This window comes from Ceratotherium simum, chromosome 16, assembly GCF_057802395.1.
Source record: "Ceratotherium simum simum isolate JZ-2026a chromosome 16, ASM5780239v1, whole genome shotgun sequence".
Taxonomy (NCBI): domain Eukaryota; kingdom Metazoa; phylum Chordata; class Mammalia; order Perissodactyla; family Rhinocerotidae; genus Ceratotherium; species Ceratotherium simum.
Window position 1 is genome coordinate 31,108,092 of NC_141915.1, and position 25,252 is coordinate 31,133,343.

Sequence of the window (25,252 nt, forward strand, 5' to 3'; positions counted from 1 at the left end):
CAAATGGGGCCATTACCCACTGCAGAAATACCCTTGCTGAGCATGTTAATATTACGCCCTCAGCTTCTACCAAGGGGCCAGTATAAGAAACTAGTATATGAGAATCTCTGTAACATCACCAATACTGATCTTTATTCTCCATTACATAATTCACTCTGGTATCTTATATAGGCCGAAGGACTTAGCAACAGGAAAATATTCATTTTTCCTTATAGAGTGATATACTTCCAGTTATCAGCTAATGGAATGCTATAACCAAGTGTGTGTCCCTTTCTGCTTTGACTGACTAGAAACTCAGAGATAAATGTAATGGTAAATTTTAGGTACTATATTTGCCTAGGTTGTTGCTATATCTATTTCTCTTTCCACCTCCACTGTTTCATTTTTCTGGTTCTTTCTTTTTCTCCTTCCTTCCTTCCTTTCTTTTTTCTCCTCCCTCCCTTCCTCTCTTCCTCCCTTCTTTCCTTCCCTCCCACCCTTTCTCACTCTCTCCCTCTATTTCTATCTGTATCACTTCCTTTATTTCCCATTGTATAATATATATACATTTTTTTGCCCAGATTCCATCTTGAATGCCTTTGGAAAATATATGGGGTATACATTCTAGATAAGTAAATAAAATGTTGTTCATTGCTCATTCAAGATTTGAATCAACACTGGAGCTCTCAGAAAGCCTATTTAATCTCATATTCCATATTTGTAAAAATGCTATTTTTTTTTGTTTCTTTGGTCTGTTAGAGAAAGAAAAACTAAGGGGGAAAAAAGGGAAAGAAATTAAGAAAAAGAAACGGAAAATCTCACAATCACTCAGACTTCGGCTAATAGCATAGAATGTGCAGTTCTTGCCTTACCTCACTTTCAGTGTTTACAAAATTGCCAACGTCAGCTTCTGAAGTAAACATGGATCATCTCAGAAGCTCCCTAAGTCCAAATACAACTGCACATATCAAATCAAGACAAGAATAAAAAGAGTTTTATTACCACCGAGGTCTTTCTGAGACTCAGCCGGTCAGTTCTTGTTCTAAAACAGGCCTCATCAAACGAAGAGTGGCTCCCCTTCAGCTTCTCAGAGAGGTTCCTGTACAGGCGTTTGGCAGCATTGGGAGATGACGGGGCGCTATGTTTTTTTGATTGAGAAAGATGTAAATTCTGCATTTGTTGTGTCATTTTCACACAGCAGTTCCTAAGAGGAGGAAAATCGGATGTTGTATCATTTACACAACGTAATTATAAATTGACAAGAATTTTATCATCTCCAGTAACCATCTGGGATCCTAATAAAATATTATAGCTGAAAGGGACTTTAGAGATCATTAGATACAGCTTTTTCATGTTATAGATGAGAAAGCCGAAATCCAGGGAAGGGAAGCAGCTTGTTTATGGCCACGTAGCTAATTGGTGGCAAGAATGAAATGACAACCTCCACTTACTATATACACATATACATTTACATACAAACATGTATATGACATGGGCCTCTACTCAAAGTCTTGTAGTCTCTATCCCACTGGGAGGAAGTGTCTCAATTCTATAACCCAGAGGGTCTGTTCACTTCCTCTTGGGTAATATGTAATTGAGATCTTTCTACTTACCTCCTTCTAGATGGTGCCCTCTGTTGAGTGTATAAGAGAATGTGGTTGTTCCCTGCAGATCTCCCTTCTCTCAAGGTGTGAGATTGTGCCTGTTGTCTGAGATTTGGTGAACTACCCCAGTGCCCAGAGGTTTGGGGTATTTGTACTCATAGGCGCATCCTTTTTCACACCAGATACTCAGGTAGTGTCCTCCAGGGCATTCACTACCGGAATTCTCCAAGAAGTACTTGACTGCTGTTCCACAAGTCTCTAACAGGTCCTCACCAGTGTCATACCTGAAGTCAGTTTCCAGGAGATCGGCCATGCCATTTCAAAAGCCACCCACCATTATGTTGGGTATTGCTTTTGAAATATTGATGCTACCAAGGCTATGGCTGCCTGCATGCTTATGTGTATTGGATGAACAAATGCATAAATGAAATAACTGGCCAAGGCAGTTATGTGTAAAGTGTCTACACTCCTGGTTCAGCCTCTGGTACATTGAGCCCAGGTCTCTCTGGAGCATGCTGCCTTCCCACTGCCTTGCCTCAAGTCTGCAGTGAAGTCTTCCATTTGTAATGCTGCCATTGCTACTTAGCTGTGACCCTTGGTCATCTCCAGTCCTTGAATTTTTATAGCCTTATGGACCCCCATGATATAATATCATGTAGGACCTCTTTTATTGACCAAACTCTTCACAGGACTAACTTTGATGATTCCCCAATTTCTATAAGGTAAAGTGTAAATTCTTTAGCCTCACATACAAGTGCTTATCTCTCCAGCCTCATTTCCTACTGTACCTCTACATTTTATGTTGCAGCCTTTCTGACCTTCTTAGACTTTCCTAAATAGTTCAAACTCTTTCCCATCTCTGGGTCTTTGTGTGCACTGCTTTGCATGTATTGGAATTCCACTTGTGCCTTTGTCACCTAGGAAGTGATTGCTGATCCTTAAAGTCTATGCTCAAGTGGTCTCAGGCAAATTTATGTATTTCTTTACTCATTCACTTAATATATGCCAGTTATAGCAAATATTTCATTGTATTACAACTGTTTTTTTGGCTTTCTGTCTCCAGCTAGTCTGTAGGCTTCTCAAGAACAAGGACTTCCAAGTGTTAGTTTTTAAATCTCAGCACCTAAAGTGTGCCTCCTCAAGGTAAAAGAAATATAACATAGATTAGGCTATAAATTGCTAGTCTTCCACCTACCGACTATATGATCTCAGGCAAGTTACTTAATATGTCTGAATCTCATTTTTCTCATTTATAAAATAGGGATAATAATAAGATCTGCATTTTATGGTTGTGAGGATTTGATGAGATAATGCATGTAAAGAGCTTAGAATATAGGAAGACTCATCGCAGCTATCATTTTTGTTATAGAAAATAATAGATACTTTAGAGTAAATTAATGCACATATGAGAGTCTATTACATATAAAATACTAAGGGGCTACCTAGAAAGCTCATTTCCTCCTCATGCTTCTGAATTAGGTTTCATGTCTACTAGCACCAACTAACCTTGACTTACTTGCACTTTAACAGATGGAGATCCATCTTCATTACATTGTTTGATGTCTTTAGGCACCTTTTAAGTCTTGCTTGCAATTTCCTCCAACATAAAAAGACTTCCTAGTGCCTTCCAAAGTGGTCAGACCTATCCAGTATTAGTCATGTCCATCAGCCCCTACCCAGTCTTAGCTAAATGGTCATATTCACATTTGGGAAGATGATGTAAAGCGCTATCTGTAGTGTGTACGTACGTGTGTATGTGTTTTCATAAATCTTTGCTAATCTTTTAATTTTCACAAAAGCAGAAATGGAAAGAGTAGGTGATTTGGCATCTTTCTCCTTCCATCTACAAATCCTTTACCTTTGATTTAATAGCAACTACAGTGTTTCCTCTTTATCTTTCCATTCCCACAAAAGTTCCAGATTGATATGCAAGCTGGCTCACATGGGGATCGCCTTAACCTCTTTCTTTCTGCCTTCTGTCCCTAGCCTTTTCCTTCAGCATTCATGCCCCAATTCAAGCCATCTGTCTTGTCTACATCATTATCATTCCCAAAATAACTCTACATTCTTTTGTATCTCCCACAGTGCCCAGGAGTCCAGTAAATAAATTCTTGTTGATTGATCAAATTCCAGTTACTTGCCCTCTAACTGATGACACCTACCCACATGGCCTTTTTGTCTTTGCTCATCTCCCATCTGTTCCCTTCAGTCAAAATAGGTTGACTTTGTCTGTCTCTTTGACTTCCTTCTCATACTGCCCCAGCTGTTCCTTCTTTCCAGGCCATTCTTTAGCATGTTTCTATTCTTCTAGATTTCATCTATCATTATATTTTCTTTTCTTCCTCTATATTTAAAACTTTGTTTGATGAGAGATACTGAGAAAGACAACTTTCTGTTATCTGTTCTATAAACATGCACACCTATCCCAACTAAGTGTGCTCCTGAATTTTTACGCTTATGGAAAGTGACAGCATTTGAGAAGCAGTGTAGCTTTGGCCCTGGAATTTGGCAGACCCAAGCTCGAATCATGAAATTGTTATCTATAATCAATGTGACTTTGGGTAATGTATTTAAATTCTCTGAATTTGTTTAATCATATATAAAAAGAGTTCTTACAGAGTTGTGAAGATTAAATGAATTAACAAATGAAAGGTATGTAAACTGTTTGGTGCATAGTAGCCACTCAATAAATAGCACTAATTATTAAGGTTACTTTAAGTCTTCTTCCCAAAGCAAAGAAAGCCAGGTACATTGTAATAATTTAAATAGTTTTGTTGTTTGTTTTAAACACTGTTTTGAAAGCTGAGTTTATGTACTTATGATACTATTTAGTTTTTATTTTGATAGAAAAATGTTTAGATATTTAAAATATCTAAAATATGTATGTTTATAGTAACTTATGGTAAAACAAAAATAGCAAGTAGAACTTCAAACTATTAGAGGGAAGAGAAAAATGAATATAAGTCTAAGAAACAATTGAGGGGCCGGCCTGGTGGCACAGTGGTTAAGTTCACACACTCTGCTTTGGCGGCCCGGGGTTTTCAGGTTTGGATCCTGGGCACGGACCTATGCACTGCTCAGCAATCCATGCTGTGGCGGCGTCCCACATAGAAAGTATAGGAAGATGGGCACGGATATTAGCCCAAGGCAAATTTTCCTCAGCAAAAAGAGGAGGATTGGCAACAGATGTTAGCTCAGGGCTAATCTTCCCCACCAAAAAAAAAAAAAATTGAAAAATAAAAAAGAAACAAAATAAGAAAACGTAATAAATAGAAATGTAAAATGAAGTAGTAGGGCTAAGATTGAATATATCTTTGAGCACAATACATTCAAATGGTTTACTTTTCCTAATATAAGACAAAACTCTCCAATTGAGATTTTTAAAAAGCCATTTACAGGTGGTAGACTAAATAAACATTTTATGGAAAGATTAAAAATACTACTATGACAGTGGGAATGGTGAAGTAAGGACCTCCGAAAATCCTCTTCTCCATAAAAGCAATGAGAACACTAGCAAAAATTGTCAGAATTAACTTTTTTTCAGAACCATGGATATTAACCAAAGGTTTGCAACAATCTAGGAAGTGTTTATTCAGACTTGAATAAGTGAATTCAGTAAGTAGGGTGAGCTTTGTGGCATTTTTAACTTGCTCAATCCCTATCTTCCCCAGCTCTGTAGTAGCCTTGAAGACCAACAGCCTACATTCATGGTGAAAAACAGTAGTCTGGCAGCCACTGAATGGTACAGAATAGTGATGGAGCGCCTTCGAAACCCCATTTGAGAGACTTGTCATTATTTGACCTGTCTGCTGGTTGCCTGGAAGACCCTACTCACAAGGCTTTTCTTTATTTGATTGACTCGGAGCTCACCAAGTGCAAATAATCTTTTACTCTGGGGCATGTGTCAAAAACAAACATCAGCAATTGTTTGACATCTCAGCTGCCTAAAGTGGTAGATAAGAGTAGGGGCAAACAATAGACTAACCAAAAAGCTTAAAAGGAAAAGCTGGAGAATGAGATGTCCCTAGAAGACTTTGAAAAGCTCCGACACATTCTTGGGGATCTAGCAGATCACATGCATGCCCAGGGCTGGGAGCATTCTCATAAAATACCTGAGAATGTCCTAGGCTCTCATCTGTGTCTGACTTTGAGGCTCTGTGCAAGCAGAAAGTGAAGACTAGAGCAGAGCTGTCAACTGCCTGATGCATATTGAAGGTGTGCACACAGAGCCCCTCTGCAAAGACTGGGAATCTTATTGGTTCCAGGCATTTAAGGAAATTTTTGTTCAGTCATTAGCTGACCACTAAGCTAACCAAGCAGAGATTTCAGTGGCCACATATGACAGACTTTACAGATTTAGTTCTGAAAAATCACTAAATAGTGAGTCCTGAGGAGGGTGGATAATCTGATTTCTAGAGTTGCCACATTATATTATTTAAGATGCCTTGTTTTCAACAAAAAAAATATGAGACATGCAGAGAAACAAAAAGATATGTCTCATTCACAGGAAATAAAGCAGTCAATAAACATTGCCCCTGAAGAAGTCCAAATGTTGGAATTATTAGACAAAGACTTTAAATTTGATATCTTTAATATGTTCAAGAAACTAAAGGAAACCATGTCTAAAGAAATAAAGTAAATTGTGAGAATGATGTCTCACCAAATAGAGAATAACAAATAAAGAGGTAGAATTTATAAAACAAAGCCAGAACCAAATAGAAATTCTGGAGTTAAAAAGTATAGTAACTGCAATGAAAAATTCACTAGAGGGGCTCAATATCAGATTTGAGCAGGCAGAAGAAAGAAGCAGCAGACTTGAAGATAGGGCAATTGAGATTATCCAGTTTTAGGAGCAAAAAGACAAAAAATGAATAAAAACAAATAGCCTCAGAGATCTATGGAACACCATCAAGTGTACCAATGCATACATAATAGGTGTCTCTGAAAGAGAAGGAAGAGGGGGAGAAAAAGTATTTGAAAAAATAATGGCCAAAAACTTCTCAAAATTGATGAAAAACATTAACCTACATTTCCAAGAAGCTCAATGAATACCAAGTAGGATAAATTCAAAGAGATTCACATCTAGATAGTGTCATAAATTGTTGAAACCTAAAGACAAAGAGAAAATCTTGAAAACAACAAGCAAGAAATAACTTATTACACACAAAGAATCCTTGAAAGGATCTGCAGCTGATTTTTCATCAGAAAACCATAGATACCATAAGGAGGTGGGATGAGATCTTCAAAGTGCTGAAAGAAAAAGACTATCAAATAGAATTTCTCTATCCAGCAAAATTACCCTTCAAAAATGAAGATGAAATTAAGATATTTACAGATAAACAAAAATTGAGAGAATTTGACAGCAGACATTCCCTACAAGAAATATTAAAGGGAGTCCTTCAGGCTAAAATGAAAGGCCACTAGACAGTGACTCAAATCCACATGAAGAAAGAGCATTGGTAAGGAAACTACATAGGTGAATATAAAAGAAAGTATAAATATAAGGCAATGTAAGACTATCTTTTGTTTATAACTTCTCTTTTCTTTCTGATTTAAAAGACAATGAAATGAAAATGAAAACAATTCCACTTACAATAACATGGCATTACAAAGATTAAAATACTTTGGAATAAATTTAACAAAAGAAGTGCAAAACTTATTAACCTCTCCTCAGTTACTCTGTTTCAACATGCTATGTGATTCTTGTTGGGAACTTTACTAATACATCATGTAATCCCTATAGCACCCATAAGAGTGTCTTGAAAATGATGGGAACAATACTCTTTGCATCTTTGCATTGAATTGAACTAGAAAAAAAAAAGAGACTCAAATGTTTATTGTAATACCTGATGGGTAAAATAGATGCAGACTCCTGGGAGGAGAACTGACCAGGAAACTGATTTTGTTGTAAGTCTGGGATATCACTCTTCAAGGAGCATTCCTTGTTAGCCAGTTTCACTGAAAAACTCAACAAATTGAGATCTATAGTTACATTCTATTCCATTCTTCAATGTCAAGATAGTCATTGTGGTTTTAAACACAGTATTAAAAGTAGGGACTTTGATATCAGGCTGATCTAACTTCAGGTTTTGGCTTTTCTACTTATTAACTGTATGATGTGGGCAAATTACTTAGCTTCCCCAAGCTTCAATTTCCCCATCATTAACAATATTCCTCACCTCAATTATAATAGTCATGTTTAAAAGGGATATTAGAGTTTTAAATGAGATAATACATATCAGTTATTCAGCAGAGTACCTGAAATAAATGTTCAGTAAATATTCTTTGAACATCTATTTCAGGCCCACTGTTCCCAAGCTACTACTAGTTTGCTTTCTGTTACTGTAGATTAGGTTTCATTTTCTAGAATTTCATACAAATGGAATCATCACTATGCACTCTTTTTTTATCTTGCTTCTTTAACTCAGCTTAATTATTTTAAGATTCATCCATATTGTTATGTCTATCAATAGTTCTTCACTTTTTATTGCTGAGTAGTATTCCATTGTATGGATATACCACTATTTATTAATCAATTTGTTAGGTATTATTTTAATAAGAAAAATTAAAACTCTTGGGATTTGCTCTAAAGAAAGAAGATGTGTCTTTTTTTCTTCCTTCATAGAGGCTTAGGGGACCTGAACTCCAAAGAGAAGGGGACACAGATCTGTTGACTGAAGGTAGGCTGATCTCTGCAACGTTGTTACATGACCAGACTTTCGGAGATAGTTATCCAGGAGGAGATCCTCTATGGGAAAGCTAATTTATAGTTTTATATTTTCTTTTTTTGGATCTTAATAATTTCTTTTATCCCAAAATCTTTAATAAAAGTCATGTTAAATGTTACAGCCTGCCAAACATTTAAGGAAGAAATAATACCAGTTCTACACAAAACTCTTCCAAAAATTTGGCTTCATTTTTGAGGCTAGCATTGCCCTGATACCAAAACCAGAAAAAAGGCATTACAAGAAAAGAAAGCTATCGCCCAATGTCTCTCATGAACATACAGGCAAAAAACTTCAACAAAATGTTAGCAAATAAAATCCAGCAATATACAAATGGGTTAAATACATCATGATCAAGCAGGGTTTATTCCAGGAAACAAAGGTTAATATAACATTCAACCACCCATCAATATAATTCACTACATTAATAGAATAAAAGGAAAAAAAAAACGTATGGTCATCTTAATAGATGCAGAAAAGGCAGCATTTGATAATATTCAACATCCATTTGTGATTAAAAAAAAATCTTTCAGGAATATAAGGAAACTTTCTTAACTTGATAAAGAGAATCTACAAAAATCTATAGCCAACATTATATTTAATGATTAAAGATCAAGTGCTTCCTCCTAGGATCAGAAACAAGGCAAGAATGTCCACTCTTACCACTTCTATTGTACTGGGCATCCTAGCCAGTGAGGTAAGGCAAGAAAAATAAAGGCATATGGATTGGGAAGAAAGAAGCAAGACAGTCTTGATTTGCAGGTGACATGAAAGTTTTGTAGAATAATCTAATAAATCTACAAAAATGTACTTAGGAATAAATATAATAAAATATATGCAAAACCTGTATACTTAAAACTATATGACATTAATGAGTGAAATTAAAGGAGACCTAAATAAATGGAGAGAGATACGTTCTTCATGGATTGTATCATTAGTATTGTTAAAGTTTCAATTTTTCCAAATTGAGCTATAGGTTCAATGCAATCACAATAAAAATTCTAGCAGCTTTTTTTTTTTAAGAAATTGACAAGCTAATTCTAAAATTTTTATAAAAATGGAAAAGATCTAAAATAGTCAAAACAATTTTGAAAAAGAAGAACAAAGTTGGGAGACTTACTACCTGATTTCAAGACTTGCTATAAAGCTACAGTAACCAAGATATGTGGTATTGGTGTACGGATAGCTATATAAAGACAATGGCATAAGGATAGACGTATAGATGAATGAAACAGAATAGAGAGCCTGGAAATAGCCTGTACATATACGATGAATTGATTTTTGACAAAAGTGTCAAGGTAGTTCAATAGGGAAAAAGAAGTTTTTCAACAAATAGTGCTGGAGCAATGGGATATCCATATGAAAAAGAAAAGAACCTCAACTCCTACTTCCTATCATACATAAAAGTTAACTCGAAATGAAATAGATTATAGACTTAACTCCAAAAGCTACAGCTCTAAAACTTCTAGAAGAAAACATGGGAGAAAATCTTTGTAAACTTGAATAAGACAATGATTTCTTAGAGGAGGTACAAAAAGCATAAACAATAAAATAAATTGATAAATTGGACTTTATGAAAATTAAAAACTTCCACTCTTTGACATATTACAGCCTGCTCTCAGCTACACTTTTGGAGGACCTGTGAATACACTTGGAGCTAAGCTGTAAGGAAAAAGTGACAGTAGCCTGGAGAATTCAGGTCCAAAATGGCAAGAATAACCTGTGGAGAGTGGAGTCTCCTCAGATTTACTTCAAAACCTTCTGTTCCCTGGGCTTTGGCCACTTACTCAAATAGAGAACCTTGGCTGCCACCATCATCCTGACTCCTAACACCACTAGCTGTCTCAAGTGAAGGGTGGGTTCTCGCATAGCCTCCATCATGCTTGCTGTGACAGTTGCTACAGCAGTTCTGACCCAACCAGACCCACCGAAGGAGGCTCTAACTTCACTCATGGCTACTTTGAGGGACTGGTAACACTATCTGGAAATGGGAAAACCTGTACCAATGAGAGACAGGAGACTGGAAGTATCCAGCAGATAATTTCCTCTCCATTCTTCCCCTGTGGACTGTTTTTAGGGCTTCTTGGAAGCAATCACGTAAAACAACCAACTAGATGTGTTTTCTTGTGAAGCCTTGGCTAGTTCCGTTACAAACCACCTATGTTTGTTTTCTCTCTTTCCTTGACTTGTTTCCCTTTTTCCTTCAGTCTTGATATCCTGAGGTTGTATCTCCCAATACCTAATTGAACATTTGCAACTGACTTTGCCTCAGGCTTTGTTTTCACAGGCTGAGACAAAATGTAATCATAACCCTGTGAGAAAGTTGGTACTATTATTATATCCTCATTTTACAAACAAGGAAACTGAGGCCCAGAGAGGTTAGGTAACTTGTCCTTGATCCTAAAGCTAGTAAATGGAGAAGGCAGGATTTGAATTATGACTCCAAAGCCCATGGTCTTAGCAACTCTGCTATTATTCTGCCTGAGGGAGCTTGGTCAGGCTTCCTGTGAGCTTATTCTTCCCAGACCTTGATTCTGAAGACAAGATCTGGCCCTCGTTATGAGTTTTGGCACGTCCAGAGTCCCTGTTTTATAGGAGCTTGGTTGTGGGACTTTCTCATCATATTTGTACTGTGAAAAAATATCCGAGCCAGTATGGATGAAGAGCAGTTGTAAGACAAAGCATATTAGAAAACAGGAGCTCTAGCCATTCTTGACAGCTGGGTAGACAGATACATTCAGTGAAGGGAACATTTCTGACCAGGACAAGATTGCTCTTCAGGCTGTGATGTGAACTAGGGACCTTCAGATGTCAATCTGCCCTTCACTTGACAGAAAAGAAAGTGTGACCCACCCCCCCCATTCTTCAACTGCTATTAACATGACAGGTATGTCTTTGATTGCTAAAGGGTGGCCAATTCTATTACAATGATAATATATAATAGAGTGAAAGCAACCTTTTCAGTTCCTGTGCATTTTTTTAAATTATATATTCAGTTATTTAGCGATCAGTTTTGAAAAGTCAGCTGTGACTTCACAGCAAGAAAAAGACATTTTTGAAGCTGGAAGGCATATTTATGAGGAAGAAGGTGGAAACACAATTAATATTGATTCTATAGTTCAATAAACCCTTATGGATGATCTACTTTGTAACCTATGTATCCTGTGATAGACCTTGGGGATTCAAAGGTAAAAAGGATAGAGTCCCTCATAGGGTGACCAACTGTCTTGGTTTGCCTTGGACAGAGAGGGTTTCCTGGATGCAAGACTTGCAGTGCTAAAACTAGGAAAGTCCTAGGCAAATTGAAACAAGTTGATTACCCTACCTATGCCCCAAGGAGCTCACAGACTAGCAAGGAAGATAGGTAAGCAAGTATATGTAGCTATGAAATAGAGTGATATATTAAAATAGCTTTTACTTCTATAGCACTTTCTGTGAGCCAGGCACTATTTAGAATAATGACTTTGTACGTATCAACTCACTGAATCCCATAAAAGCCTTGTGAGGTAAGGACTATTATTATCTCCATTTAATATGGTAAGGCATTGAGACACTGCTAAGGAGCAGGTCTGGGATTCATACCCAGGCAATATGAGTCTAGAGCTGAGATTTGAACCTCTACACACTGCTCTCAAACGCCTTAGGCAAGAAGTAGCACAGAGGGGTGAGTGATTAACTTTGTGGGTAACAAGAGGTGGTCATGGGAGAAAGGAGTGTGGGGAAATGAGTGGGAGAAGGTGATGCCTGAGCAGGATTTTGAACAGTGAGTGGGGAATCAACTAGTAGGAAGGAAAGAAAAGGGCATTCCAGGTATAATAGCTTGGGTTAGGACATGGAGACGTGAAACATCATGGTGTGCAGGTAGGTCAAAGTCCACAGGGCTCTGACATTTCCAATGGTACTTTCCATCCACCATGCCAGGACCTTGGGAAAGAGGCCTAGAGAGATAGCAGGGCTAGTTCATCAAGGGTTTTGCTGTGCCGTGATAAGGAGAGATAGATTTCAACCTGTTCACAACAGCGAAGCACTAGAGAACTTCAAGGAAAAGCTGAGATTTGCATTTTTAGAGAATTACTCTGGTAGCATCCAGAGGGTGGTTTGAAGTGGAGGTGGGTCTTGTGGGACCAGTGACAGGGGAAAACCAAGTATGACGCTCTGGAAAAAGTACCTTGAGAGCTGGTGACTTCAACTACAGCATGTGACAGTGGGGATGGAGAGGGCTGGACAGATTAAAAAGATGAAGGAAGTAAAATGGACCAAACTTGGTTAGTGATTGGATGGAGGGGCTAAAGAAATCAGGAAATTTGAGGATAACTTCTATGAACTTTCCTTGGTTGACCACGTGTACAATGGTTCCACCAATAATTAAAAAAAAAAAAAAAAAAGGAATACAGGAGGAAGAGTGGATTTAAAAGGGGAAAGACAGTGAGTTCAGCTTTCCACAATGTGACTGTCAAGGGCCTAGAGGAAATCTAGATGGTATTGTCTAATCCAAGCATTTCATAAAAAGAAGGAAATAGCTTGTCTTAAAGGCTAGTTAGTTTTCTGATCAAGAGTGAAATAATTATAAGGGAAGTTTTTGGAGATGGGTGTGAAATAATTAGAAAGCAGAAGAATTAGTATAATATTAATGCAACATCTTTTGGGTTTCCCCTGAGGTAGAAAAACATTTAATACATTCATTTATGATAAGGTATTAGTGGCTTGATTCATTATTCCTCCTAATAATATTTGTATTTTATAACGACAGCAATATTTAAATGAATTCCTGATGAAAGAATTTCAGGTACCTTAATCTTAGAGATGGGACAGTTTTTTTGGCAAATGAGCCTTCTAGAACTTCCCAAGTCATAGTACATTTTCAGTTGCTAATTCCGTGTACATGGGTATGGGGGTAATTTGAACAACTGAAAGTTGCCATAGGTTCTATACATGGATTCTACTCATCCTTGAACTAACTCCCCCAAAATATTTGCATGTGTGTTTCAAAACATGTAACATCTTCAGTATCTTGGCATCATAAGCATAGAAAATCAGTTATTACTGATCAATATTGAAAAAAATGTTTACATGACCTATTTATTTGAATTTGAAGGTTTTTTGTTTTTTAATGCCATTTTTCAGCTCTGTTCTCCTTTTCTATTCCCCTAAGTGTGACCATGCTTCCTTCAGAGAGCTCTGTATCCCTTAGATGGGGGAAGGGGCATGCATCTCTTCATCCACACATAAACTCTCATCTGTGGGTTTCTGAGTATGGTCTCTGATTGATCTTGATTACCTACTGCACCCTTTAACAAGAAAGCTTCAAGTAATATCTCACGGATACATTAATTGAACTTAGCATGTCTTCTTTGAAACACTCAGGAATAGAAGGAATGGAGGAATGGAGATTCAGGGAGAGTAAGGGAATTTCCTAAAGATCCACAGTTAGCCTGGGAACCAGCAAAAGTGCCCTGCTAGCCTGACATCTCTAACTACTAAGCAATTCTGCCTCCTTCCTGTTAGAATGTCATTATTTGTGAAACAGCTAAATCACATGAGAGAATGCCATCATTTGTGAAACAGCTAAATCACATGCTCTCATGATTGAGTGGCCTGGGGTACTTTCTATTTGGCACAACTTCACCCATCTCTCAGATTTCCTAACTTTGGTTTTTATTTAGAGAAGCATGCTGCTCACTGTTCCAACATCATCCATCTTTGTCAGCACCCAAGGCCACAACTTCACCTGAATGACCAGTGATATACTGCAGATAGAGTATACCAAAGACATTAAACTCTGTATGACATTAATATGGACTCTGAGCCCACCAGAGACGGATTAATGCTGCCATAAAGCCTTGCAGTATCCAGGCAAACAAAAGACTAAGGAGACATGGTTCTGGTGGTGGTGGTGGTGAGAAAAGCAATAGCTGTCTCCATTCACTTCCTTCTCTGCAGAGGTTGGCTTACATATTATCTAGGAAATGAAGAAATCAAGTGAGTGTGGAGATTTTTAGGGCCCAGCATAGAAGCAAACTCAGCCTTGGTTATCAATGATACTTCCAGTGGCCTTGGCTGGGACAAAGACCAGCACAGGTAACACGACACTTACCATATCCCACTTCAAACCTACCGCACCCTACCAACCATACATCTTCATGGAATAAAGGAAGGACTTTCAAGGAACATGGGTGCAAAAGCGGCAGTGGATCAAGCAAGGGTTTGCATGCATGTCCATTGTGTCACCTTGGCAAGTATCCTCAACATTACAGTCATGATGCTATTTATGGGCACACTCACCCAGGATGGACAGAATGTTGGCATTCCACTCTGCATGTCCAGCCTGCAAACTGGATTAAAGATAGCCATATGCCTGGATTTGTATTCAGGATTATTAGCATGATGGAATCCATCTTTACTTGATCCAACAGGTATTTTGTGGGTACTCAGGAACCCAATTAGAAAATGATCTTATACAACTAAAGAATAATTTATTTGTCATAGGTAATGCTAATCAGTTATGCAAGCACATAATGACCTTAAGCTTGCTACAAGCAAAATCCCAATTATCAGAAATGGGGCTTCCCTACCCTCATCCTTGCCTCACCACATAGATATGTATATGCTGTTAGAGACCACTGTGTATGTGCTCGTGTGCATTTGTTGTGGACCGTCTACAGCTAACTTGGGAAGATGTAGATTTTTTATATCATTTAAACTGCAGCAACACCTACCTATTTAAAAAATAATCAGTGACTAAGAAAGCCCCACATTCACATGAAGAAAGACAACAATAAATTTGACTTACCAGTTTAGGTGGTTCGAGGCAGCAGAGAAACAAGTTGTTGGTAATTGTCCAGTGCTTTCATTCAATAAATCACATTGGCTTTGCTTTCTCCTGTGGCTCAGCCTCTGCGCAAAGCAAGCGGACCTCCTTCCTATGCTGTGTAAAGAATAAAATGCGAACAGGATCACTACAGGCAAGAGCCGAAGTCCATGATCACTAAGCTACGCTCAATGCAAAATAAAAGAGCAAATGATGTACAGGGAGAGAAGGGGAAAGGGAAACAGCATTGCTCAGAATTTAGGTCTATTCTCAAGACTGCAGCCTCGGGAAGGCTTGATTTCTCAAGCTCTCATGCGTGTAGTAAAAGGATGCCATGACTTCAGTGTGTCTTTAGCTTATCGTATCTGTGAGGTCCATTAGGAACGGCATTCAGGGACAACAAGCTTCATGGCAAACAAGACTGAATCTGTACCAACTGTCACTCAAGGATGAGCAAAGGGGCAGCGAGGCAGCCAGTTAGCTTTGCACTACACCAACTGCAGGGAAAGAAATATTGTTTGGCATCCAAGAGCCCATCCAGCAATCTGTGACTGCAAATGATCTACAGCTCTCTTGGGGCCAGACACCCCCTTTCTCTCACAGCTGCTTGAGACCAGAAGACACAGGTGGCAGCCACATCCCCACATCCTCGCTTCAAGGCACCCGTGCAATCCTTTACAAGCTCCCAGCAGGAGCAGGGGCATCTTAAGAAAGCTCCCAATCCAGTCAGGGCTGCTCAACCAATGCTTGAGTTTTTATCTGAGGAGGTTTTGAGAAAGTAGTCAGCAGACCTGGGACTTAGGACACCAAGAGGCTCAGTCTTAGGAGGAAGATTCCAGTGCTTCCTCCGTGCCAGCCACGTATGGGTGCACCTGGCTCCTTTCACGTCGTTACGCTTTACATGACTAATAAGACACACAGAATGGATTTCCTAGAAAGCTGCTTATGTAGGCATTTTTCATGTTTCTCTCTGAAATAAAATGGCAAATGACCGTCACAGCTGCTTATTATGCTAGGGAGATACTGCTGATTGAGAGCACATGCGAATAACACACACACAGACACACACACACACACACACACACACACACACACACGTCCCTAGCAACAGCATTAAGAATCTTTCTAAAGCTCTATTCAGATTCTGTCCCTGCCAAATGAAAGCTTAGCTGCTGTGATGACTTCAGAAATAATTTTGGACCCTTCTTCTAGGCACTGACTCTCGTCTGTTATTTATACCTGGAGCCGAATCAACTCCCACATTTTGAATGTGACTCCGTAGCACATCAGGAGAAAGTCTCTTGGTTATAAACAAGAGGGTAGACTGTTCATCTTTGGCCTGATAATTAATTATAATCCTGGGAATGGCATCTTGTATTCCTGAAAATCTCCCCCTTTCTAGAGACAGCATCTCACCCTGGCAGCTCACTCGTCCCGACAGGTGGCTGTTCTGGAGCTGGGATTTCAGGCATGGCTCAGTGACTCATAAAACCTGGGTTTCCAAAGGAAGAGCTCAGTTTAGCTTTTCACAATTGTCTTACTTCTTCTCTTCACCTTAGAAAGGCAAAATCATTCTTTGGAACATTTTTCTCTCTTTCTCTCCTTGGATTTATTTGTCCATGGAAACTTCAGTACAAATAATCTAATTTGGGAATATTCATGCCCTTGAGGTTCAGAAGGCTATTTTTTCATCAAGATTAGGAATCAGGCTACCTTTTCGCAGCTTAAGCCTAAATGATTGGCAGATAAAACTTTACCCTTATCTCTAGAAAAACTTTGACTTTAATGCAGATTTACTTAAATTCCATCTCCTGGGGTAAGTCAGGTGACTCTGAGTAATTTTACCAAGGTTAGGGGCTGCCTCACAGGGGTCATGAGTTCAATCTGCTATGTAAACCTAAGGGGACGATGTCTCCTGTGATAGTGGCATTGTTTTCTGGAGCAAATGCTCAAGTCTGAGTCATTTCATCAACCCATATCCATTGCAAAGGATATCCACTCATCCATCCATTCTTTCGTTAATCCACTCTTCAACAGATATTTATGAAATACCTAGTAGGTTAGATACATTGTGCCAAATACTTTAATGTTACCAAAAGCCTATCTATGAAGTATAAATTCCTTGAGATAATTTAGCAAAACTCTCCATAATCTGGCTCTGCCCACCTCTCTAGCCTAATTTCTTGCCATCTTCTTTCTTGCCCTCCATGCCATAGCCTTTTCGAATGTCTTTCAGTTCTTTGGACATGCCATACTTTCACTTAACTCCAGAATTTTAACTCCAGAATTTTGCATACGATGTTCTTCTGCCTGAATGCTCAGTCCCTTTGGTCTGGCTAACAAGCTTAGAGTCTTGGCTTAAACATCATCACTCAGGGATATTTTTCTAGCCCCTGGGCTGTTAGGGTCCCTGCTTTGGGTCCTTATACCCTCCCATCATTATACCCATCACTTTTTGTTGCAGTTACTCATTTAACATCAGTCATCCCCATTACACTGTAAGAGTTTAAGTGCCAAGTCTCTTATTCGCTGGTCTATTTCTAGTGTCTGGCAGAGTTCCTAGCACATAGAAGGCATTCAATTGATATTTAGTGAATGTTTGTTGAAGTGCTTAGCATGTATTTGTTGAATGAATGAATAAACCATCTCAAAGAATAACTAGGATCTAAGAATTGAAAGAAACCCTAAAGTTCACTTAGTATATTAATTTTTCTTGCTAAGTAACCATCCATTGAAGGCTTGCCTCCTCCCATTATTCTTTCTCAATTAATCTCAACCTATACTGATCACACACTTATTTTGTCCCCCACCCCCAGCACTTTCACAGCGTGTTCTTCCTTTTTGTTCTACAGCTATTTCCTGGAGTCTGTCTCATCTCTACAAACTGGTGTTCTCCAAAACTCCTAGCATAAGCCTGCAATTATCTGATGCTTGATTCATTCAACAGCAAACATTTGAACAGGGAGTTAAATGATCAGAGTTTTGCTTTAGGAAGATTACTCTTGTATTAGGAGAAGGATGGGTTGGATTGGCCAGACCTAGACAGGACTCTAATAATGACTACAGCACAGAGATACGATTTAAAAGCAGCTTTGCCCTTTCTTTCCCTCCACTCCTCCCCCATCACCCCACCCTCCATATCATAATACCAGTGTTCTCATTTGGAACACTGAGAATGTTTGTTCCATACTCAGCACTTCCCCTCCACCCAGTTCCACCCCCACAGTTAGTTCACTGGCTTAGATTATTCCTGAACATGTCTCACTGATTAAAGCTCCTTTGAAGACAGGGATTGCATTTTAGTTATTTCATATCTTCCCCCTTTAGCCCTTACACTGCCTGGCATAGTATCTTGTAGATAGTAAGTGCTCAACAAATAAGGAAGAAAAGTACATATTTTATGTAAAGCATTGGTTGAAGCACTATGGTGAGGAGGGGTGCAAAGATGAATGAGGCATCTTTTCAAAGATAAAAGATTTAGTGGGAGAGATGCAACTTATTATAATACAGGGAAGAATTAAATAAGTGCCATAAAAAAGTATGAGCAATGTGCTAAGAGAGCACAAAAGAACTGTTACTTCCTTCTGGGATGCTTAGGGAAGATTCATAGAAAAGGTTGCATTTGAACTGGATCTGGAGGAATGAAGACCTCTAGAAGTTGAAAAAAAGAGAAGGGAATGGAGTCAATGCACAGAGTTCCTGGAATATTTGGGGAATGACAGGTAGTCCAGTTGGGCTGAAGTAAATGGTGATGGGAGGAGCTAATGGAATTTAGCCTCCAAAAGTAGGCAGGGGCTAGATTGGGGAACACTCAAATGCTATGTTAAAGAGTTGGGACTTTATCCTGTAGGTGACAGGGATCTAAGCAGGAGAATGTCAGCGCAGCTGATTAAGATTTCTCTGGTCTAGCCATTGTGGACCATGAACTGAAGTGGCAAGAATCTGGAAACAAGAAGACATTGATAGTGAGGGCCTGCAAAACTATAAATTAGGAGATGAATGTGGGACGTACTTTGGAGGTAGAACTTACAGGACTTGTCAACGGTACAGGTGAGAGTAGGCGAGGAAGTGAGCAAGAGTGAGAAAGAAGCTGAAGATGACTTTTAAAGTTTTAGCTTGCATGATGGCAGATGATGGTGACATCAGTAGATACCGTTACACAAACATAGAGATAATTTAGGCATTCATGTCATGGACTGTACACCTTTTGAAGACAGAGAAAAGAGCAGGAGACTGAGTCCTTGGAGCCACGTGAATGTGCCTACACTGCTTTGAAGAAGCCATTCAGTCAGTAGTAGCTAAAGAAGTCAGTTCAGGCTGTGACAGATGAACTACCTCTGACAACACACAGGGCCATTTACAGGGGAGTAGGTGTAGAGTTTCCCTAGAAAGAGGACTTCTTGATTAAATGTGAGGGTTTGCAGTTTCCCATCTTGGAGTTGTTTAGCTAGGTGGAAAGAACGCTGGTTTGGGATGAGGAGTTCGAGCTTGAGTCCTCAAGCTACTCCTCACCAGCTGTGTGACCTTGGGCAAGTTATTTTCTATCACTAGGTCCCAGTTTTCCCACTTATAAAATGAGAGAGTTGGGCCAGTTAAATTCAAAGGTTCCTTTTAGTATAATGTTCTCTGATTTTTGAAGTGCAACATTCAGAATTTCAGAATACTTGTGAAATTAGGCCAAAGCCCACCAACATCAGAAGGTACTAATGTCCACTCTCTCCTGCAAAATCATGCCCATATTTTGAGAATGTCCATATATCATTGCAAATGCATGTCTGCCCTGCGGTTAGTTCCATGTCGTTTGTTTGTAAGACATAAATTTAAATTGATCACTTTTTGATGACCATTTTCTAACAATTTTTCAGCAAAATTTTTTTTAGGGGGTGCCTTTTCATCGGAGTCTCAAAATTAAATTATGGGAAGAAAGCGGCAGTCCCTTACTGTGGTCAGCAAAGAGTCTGGCCAGCATACTTCCGCTCCCTAATCTCCTGACCTTCCTTAGGGCGCGGCTGCTCAATAACGGCTCTGATTCTTTTTTCAAAAATAAAATGTGCTACTTATCAAAAGCTGCTAAAAAAAAGACAAAAAGTAAGAAAAGAAAACTAACACCCTAGGGTGTATCTGAACATGCTTATTATGTGCGAAGTTGTTAGTAATGAATGTGAAACTCTTCCTCCTCCTCCCTCTCAATTTCTAAGCCCCAAAGAAAAAGAAAAAGTGGTGGGGGAGGGCCTTGACTATTCAGTCCAAAGCAGACCTTTTCAAAAGGGGCAGACTGTTCATAGGCATGGTATTTCTTGATTATTTTGTTTTAAGCACCAGTTGACCTTTCAGACTAAAAGTAAAGGTCCCAAAATATCCTGAGAAACCCTTTTTTGGATTTTTTTCTCTAAGTCTTGGAGACTAGATTCATGACATTCAAAAAGACTCTTCAAAAAGAGATGGTCCATGTGACTTCTAGTGTGATTTGATGACAGAGTGTTTATCTGAACTAATCATGTGAGATTTTCCAGTGTTGCATTTTTGAGAAATGGGATTCTCTTAAGGAGGTTACAAGCACTTCACTGAAAGCTTTCCAAGAACGGCTTCATACCACCCGCCTCTCAGCAGCCTCTCGCCAGGCTGTAGCACCGATGTGATAATCAGGGTCCGTGCTTCTGAAAAGTCTTCTTGTTCTGGCTGCCACCCTCCTTTCAGTCATCATTAGAATTCTCGAGCTATGAATCCCCTATTGTCTGTGTGAGCCCGGGATCCCCCACACCATGCCGGGGAAGGAATGTGAACCTCCTAGGTCTGGCTTTAAGTCTCAACCTTATCCAGCAGGTCACAAAGCCCCATTTATACACAGCTCCAAAGTTTTATCATAATTCTTTATCTGCTCAGCCCCATATATCCTCTAGGGCAGTCAGGAGACATTTGGTAATGAAGCCCATTTATCCTCATTTTCTCAATTGGTACACTTAAAGTTCTAATATTTATGTTCACACTGTCCTAATTCTGGATGTCAAAGATACTATACTAGACAAGTAGCATTGCCAAAGGATAATTGAACTGCACAGGAGAGTTCACCAGAGTCTGATACATGATGTGGTTTGTCATATTAGCAATCACTGCATCACAAATAGTTACTTTTAGTAGCTTGGTTGAAAAATAATAATAAATGCTTCCATTTATCAAACACCTCTTGTATGTCGTGCAGCAATATCACTGAATTCTCACGCCCTACAAAGAGGAGTATCCACTTTTTGTTAATGAGGAAACTAAGGTTCAGAAAGATTAATTAAGTTGTTTATGTGCACTAAGGAGCTGAGCTGAGACTCAAACCCAGATCTCTGACTGCAGAGCTCATGGCATTTGTACTTTACTCCTTTGCCTCTTACCAGAAATACAGTTTGTGAGTTGTCTTAAATTGGTATAACATACTTATTTTTCATCACAAATATGTGAAGAATTATGAACTTAGGGCAGTTAAAACGTTTTAGCCAACTGAGTAATGAGAGCCGTTCTGTTAAGCATTAGCACAATGTCAGGTCAGAGTAGGAATTTGTGGCATATGTTTCACCTATCAATAGGTGGCAGTATTCACCTAAATCTCTCCAAGAGGAATTAGTACAGGTCATTTCTCCTTACAACCATCCCCAAGGCCATCTATATTCTTTGATGCACTAGATTTTATCACAAAGAATAGCATTTACAGTAAATGGGTTGCTAACTGGATCTTGATCATGCCTCTGTATAGTGAGATTTGGACTAAAGTGGAGTTGTAGGGGAGGATGATGAGCCACCACAGAGATATTGGGACCCCTCTTCCTTCACAACATTCATTTTGGCCATTTCTTTGGGGAGGTCTTTTGTTTGCAACTCGAAGCCAAAGATGATTTTTGTGTCTTCACTTACTTTAAGAATGTTGTGCAGAATGCTCAAGTAACTTAAAAATGAAATTGTCAATGCTCTAGGATTTGATAACTCATACAATCATAATTCAGAGAAAGAGTTTGCTCAGATCAGGACAATAAAGCAACTGGCAGACTGCATGGTTTCAATGTGGTTTTAAAACCCTATGTGCATGTACACCTACCCATCAAACCATATGACTCTTCAGCACGATGCATGAAAACTGGAGTCCATAAGGTAAGAAAGAGTTCAATATACAAGTCAAAGTGGTCAAGCTGATGAGTCAAAGTACTGAAGAATAAATGCTAAATTTTAGGAAGACTCTTCCTCCTCTTCCTATGTATTCTCTTCTTCCTTTTTTTGTAAAGAAAATCTTAACATCAAAATTATCTGTAGTTAAAAGTATTAGCACAAAATCCATCCCTATTTTCTAGCTTCCAATAAGAGTCTGCCTAGTAGGATTTACTTTTATAAAGTCAAGAAAACAAGTGTGGTGGCAGATAGAAGGATAAGCTGAAGGATTCTTAGACCTATCTTTATGTTGACTTCTCCATTTTCATTTGGGATACTTGGAACTGATCGTTATCATTGGTGACCAAGAAGCACTTAGAAATCAGACAAGATGGGGAGTCCTAACTCTCAGAACTAAGAAGTTGACTCAAGTAAGATTCTTAGGAGACCAGATTCTCTCAAAAGAATTCAGATTGGCTGGTGGATGAAGGTAGAAGGCTGCAGAGACTGCATATTAACTCTCTTTTATGTTCCCAAATGGAATGAGCGTCTTTCTCTTCTCTCACTGTAGTGTTTGTAACTATGTTAGTGTTCTCAGCAAAGTCTAACTTCGTTAGAGTTACTTGGGGCTCTCCTTTCCTTACTGGATTGAGATGTCCATGAGGGCAGGATTCAGGTCTCACTAACCTTTGAATTTGCCTCTCAGCTCAAGGATTGGAGCCCTGTGCATGGTAGATGATGTTCAATACATGTCTGTTTAATTGAACTGAATTAAAGAGAACTCAGAGGAATACATTTTATAATTTTGTCCCTAGGTTTAAAAAAAGTACAGCTTGGGTGTTAGATACCACACATGGGTCACATTTCTTGTTTCTCATCTAGTTCTTCCATTTCAGGACAGCACTGGTAAGTGACTGTAGGCATATCATGCCAAAGCCCACCCCATCCCAGAACCATTGATTAACTAATTTTATATCCTTGGCAAGGCCACCTTATTTTGTAGAATGCCCTGGCTATATGAAGGTTAAATGCAGAGGCAGGCAAAAGACCCATTACAAAGGACATTAAGTGACCTACATCTAGTGTATCATTCCAATCACTAATGCTTCCTGCCTTTGTGGTTTGGAGACCCAACCTGCACTAAAAAGCTGAACACTACAATGCTGTTTCCTAATGGTAGCTATCATTGTTTCCCATATTAGGGCAAAGCTAAGCACAAGGAGAGACATTCATCTTCAAAAGCTTACAAAATTACATTCAACCCATTAGGCATATCAGGAGATATTGCCATGCTCGGGAAATGAATTACCCAGCTGAATATCACAGGCATAATGAAGTTGTCGGCAGCAACAGTGCAGCTGTAGATTGTCTGATTATGTATTGACTGTGTTGGCCATTCAGAGACACACCAGGAAGGAAATTATTGTCATATTGTCCACCACATTCTCAGCCCCCTCCCCAGCCATGGTGATAAATCTGATATCCCTAGAAGCACGTGGAAAAGAACAATGACAACAACAAACCAGAAAAAGCATCGTCTTATTCGTAGCATGGCTGGAGTCTCTCCCCTCCTGCGGCTCCAATCTGTCATCTTCTTCTAAAAACAATGACCATGACAAGGAGTGTAAGTTTAGATTCTGGTCCTCCAAGCAAACATTTCACAATAGGCTTCCTTAGCCTTTGTTAACTTCAAAATAAGCAGCAGTTTAGCAAGAAAGTTTTAACTACGTGGGTGGGATTTACACCTTTCCTTTATGTCAAAGATGAAGGCAGGCTGAGCTGTCCCTTTTTGCAGACGGGTCTGAGGAGGTTGATATGTAGTGTTTCTTGATGTCAACTGGAATCTTCTCAAGATTCCCCTGTGGGTTTTTTTTTTTTTTTTTTTTTTTTAACACTTTTAGCTTTCTCCTCTATTAATTGAAGGGGTCAAACTAGATGATCTCAAAGGCCACTTCCAGCTCTAACATGCTATGATAACAAAAGGCTAGCAGAGCACTTAGCACATAAGAGTATCTCTGCCACAAAGACAAAACGCTTTATTTCTACCCAGCTACTCTTGGTTTGTCTTGGAAATATGTTCTGATACATCAGAACCAATGTATGTGACCTCTGTTTCCCTAGAGTGCAATGAAATCTGCTTTAAACATGTGTTATTTATCTGGAATATTCCTTTAAAAAAAACTAATGTAGATGTGCATCACTCATTCATAGAACTATATCTATTCGTGTTTTCTTTGGATAAAGCCAATAAGACGTTTCTGTTGGCGGGACTGGTGTTTTTTATGTGCTTACCATATTACACAAGAGCATTTGATCTTTTGAGTACCCTAGGTACCCCACTCAGTGGATAGTGATTTGCATGAGTAATCTGGGTAGTTTTGGTGGTCAGTCAAGTCATGGAGAATATTCTCCTCCCTCCCCTCCTCATTTATTTTTTTTTCTCTGGAGTGCCAACCAAAATGGGTTTTCATAAACTCTTGCAGGAATGTTTCTGTTTGGAGTTTGAGTCCAGGTTTAAGTTGAATACTAGGACTATAAGACCAAATTTCAGAAAGGGTTCTCTTACCCTCAGTTAACTGATAAATAAATAAATCTATAAAGAGGCCTTCCCTCTTTTCCAGGTTTTCTTTCTCCATTTACGGTGCAGCCTGAGAGTTTCTTAGATGATATTTGTGTGGCTGGCTTGGGATCCAGTATCCTGCCTTGTTTACCTGCCTACCCCCCCAATTTGACAAATGGTTTATCTCCATAACTTCATGACATCAAACTTTAGTATAGAAGAGAGAATTCTTTGTAATTAATTGTAGTTAGAATTCAAAATGCTAAGGTAAAGGAGAAGTGAGGAAGTTAATTGTATTTGGACATTCAAACGTAATAATGAAGACCTATAGCTGTGTGATAGGACCCAGCAATTACAAAGGCAGTCTATACGGTCACTTAAACACTGGACTGTAAATGCCACTTGATCCATTAAAATTACTCTCAGCTGAAAGAAAAAACTTCTTCCTCTT

The 25,252-nt window shown here is 38.9% G+C and overlaps 1 protein-coding gene across 1 annotated transcript in view; it reads right to left on the minus strand.

The window, feature by feature from the left end:
• The window catches only part of ANKFN1 (ankyrin repeat and fibronectin type III domain containing 1), a 372,217-nt gene that overhangs the window by 133,562 nt on the left and 213,403 nt on the right, over window positions 1-25,252 (minus strand). The window contains exons 3-4 of the mRNA XM_014790626.2: window positions 15,099-15,233; window positions 982-1,183 (exon numbers count right to left, since the gene is read on the minus strand). Coding sequence (XP_014646112.2) covers window positions 982-1,167 — 186 coding nt within the window. The 5' untranslated portion in view covers window positions 1,168-1,183; window positions 15,099-15,233. The remainder of the gene's footprint in view (window positions 1-981; window positions 1,184-15,098; window positions 15,234-25,252) is intronic.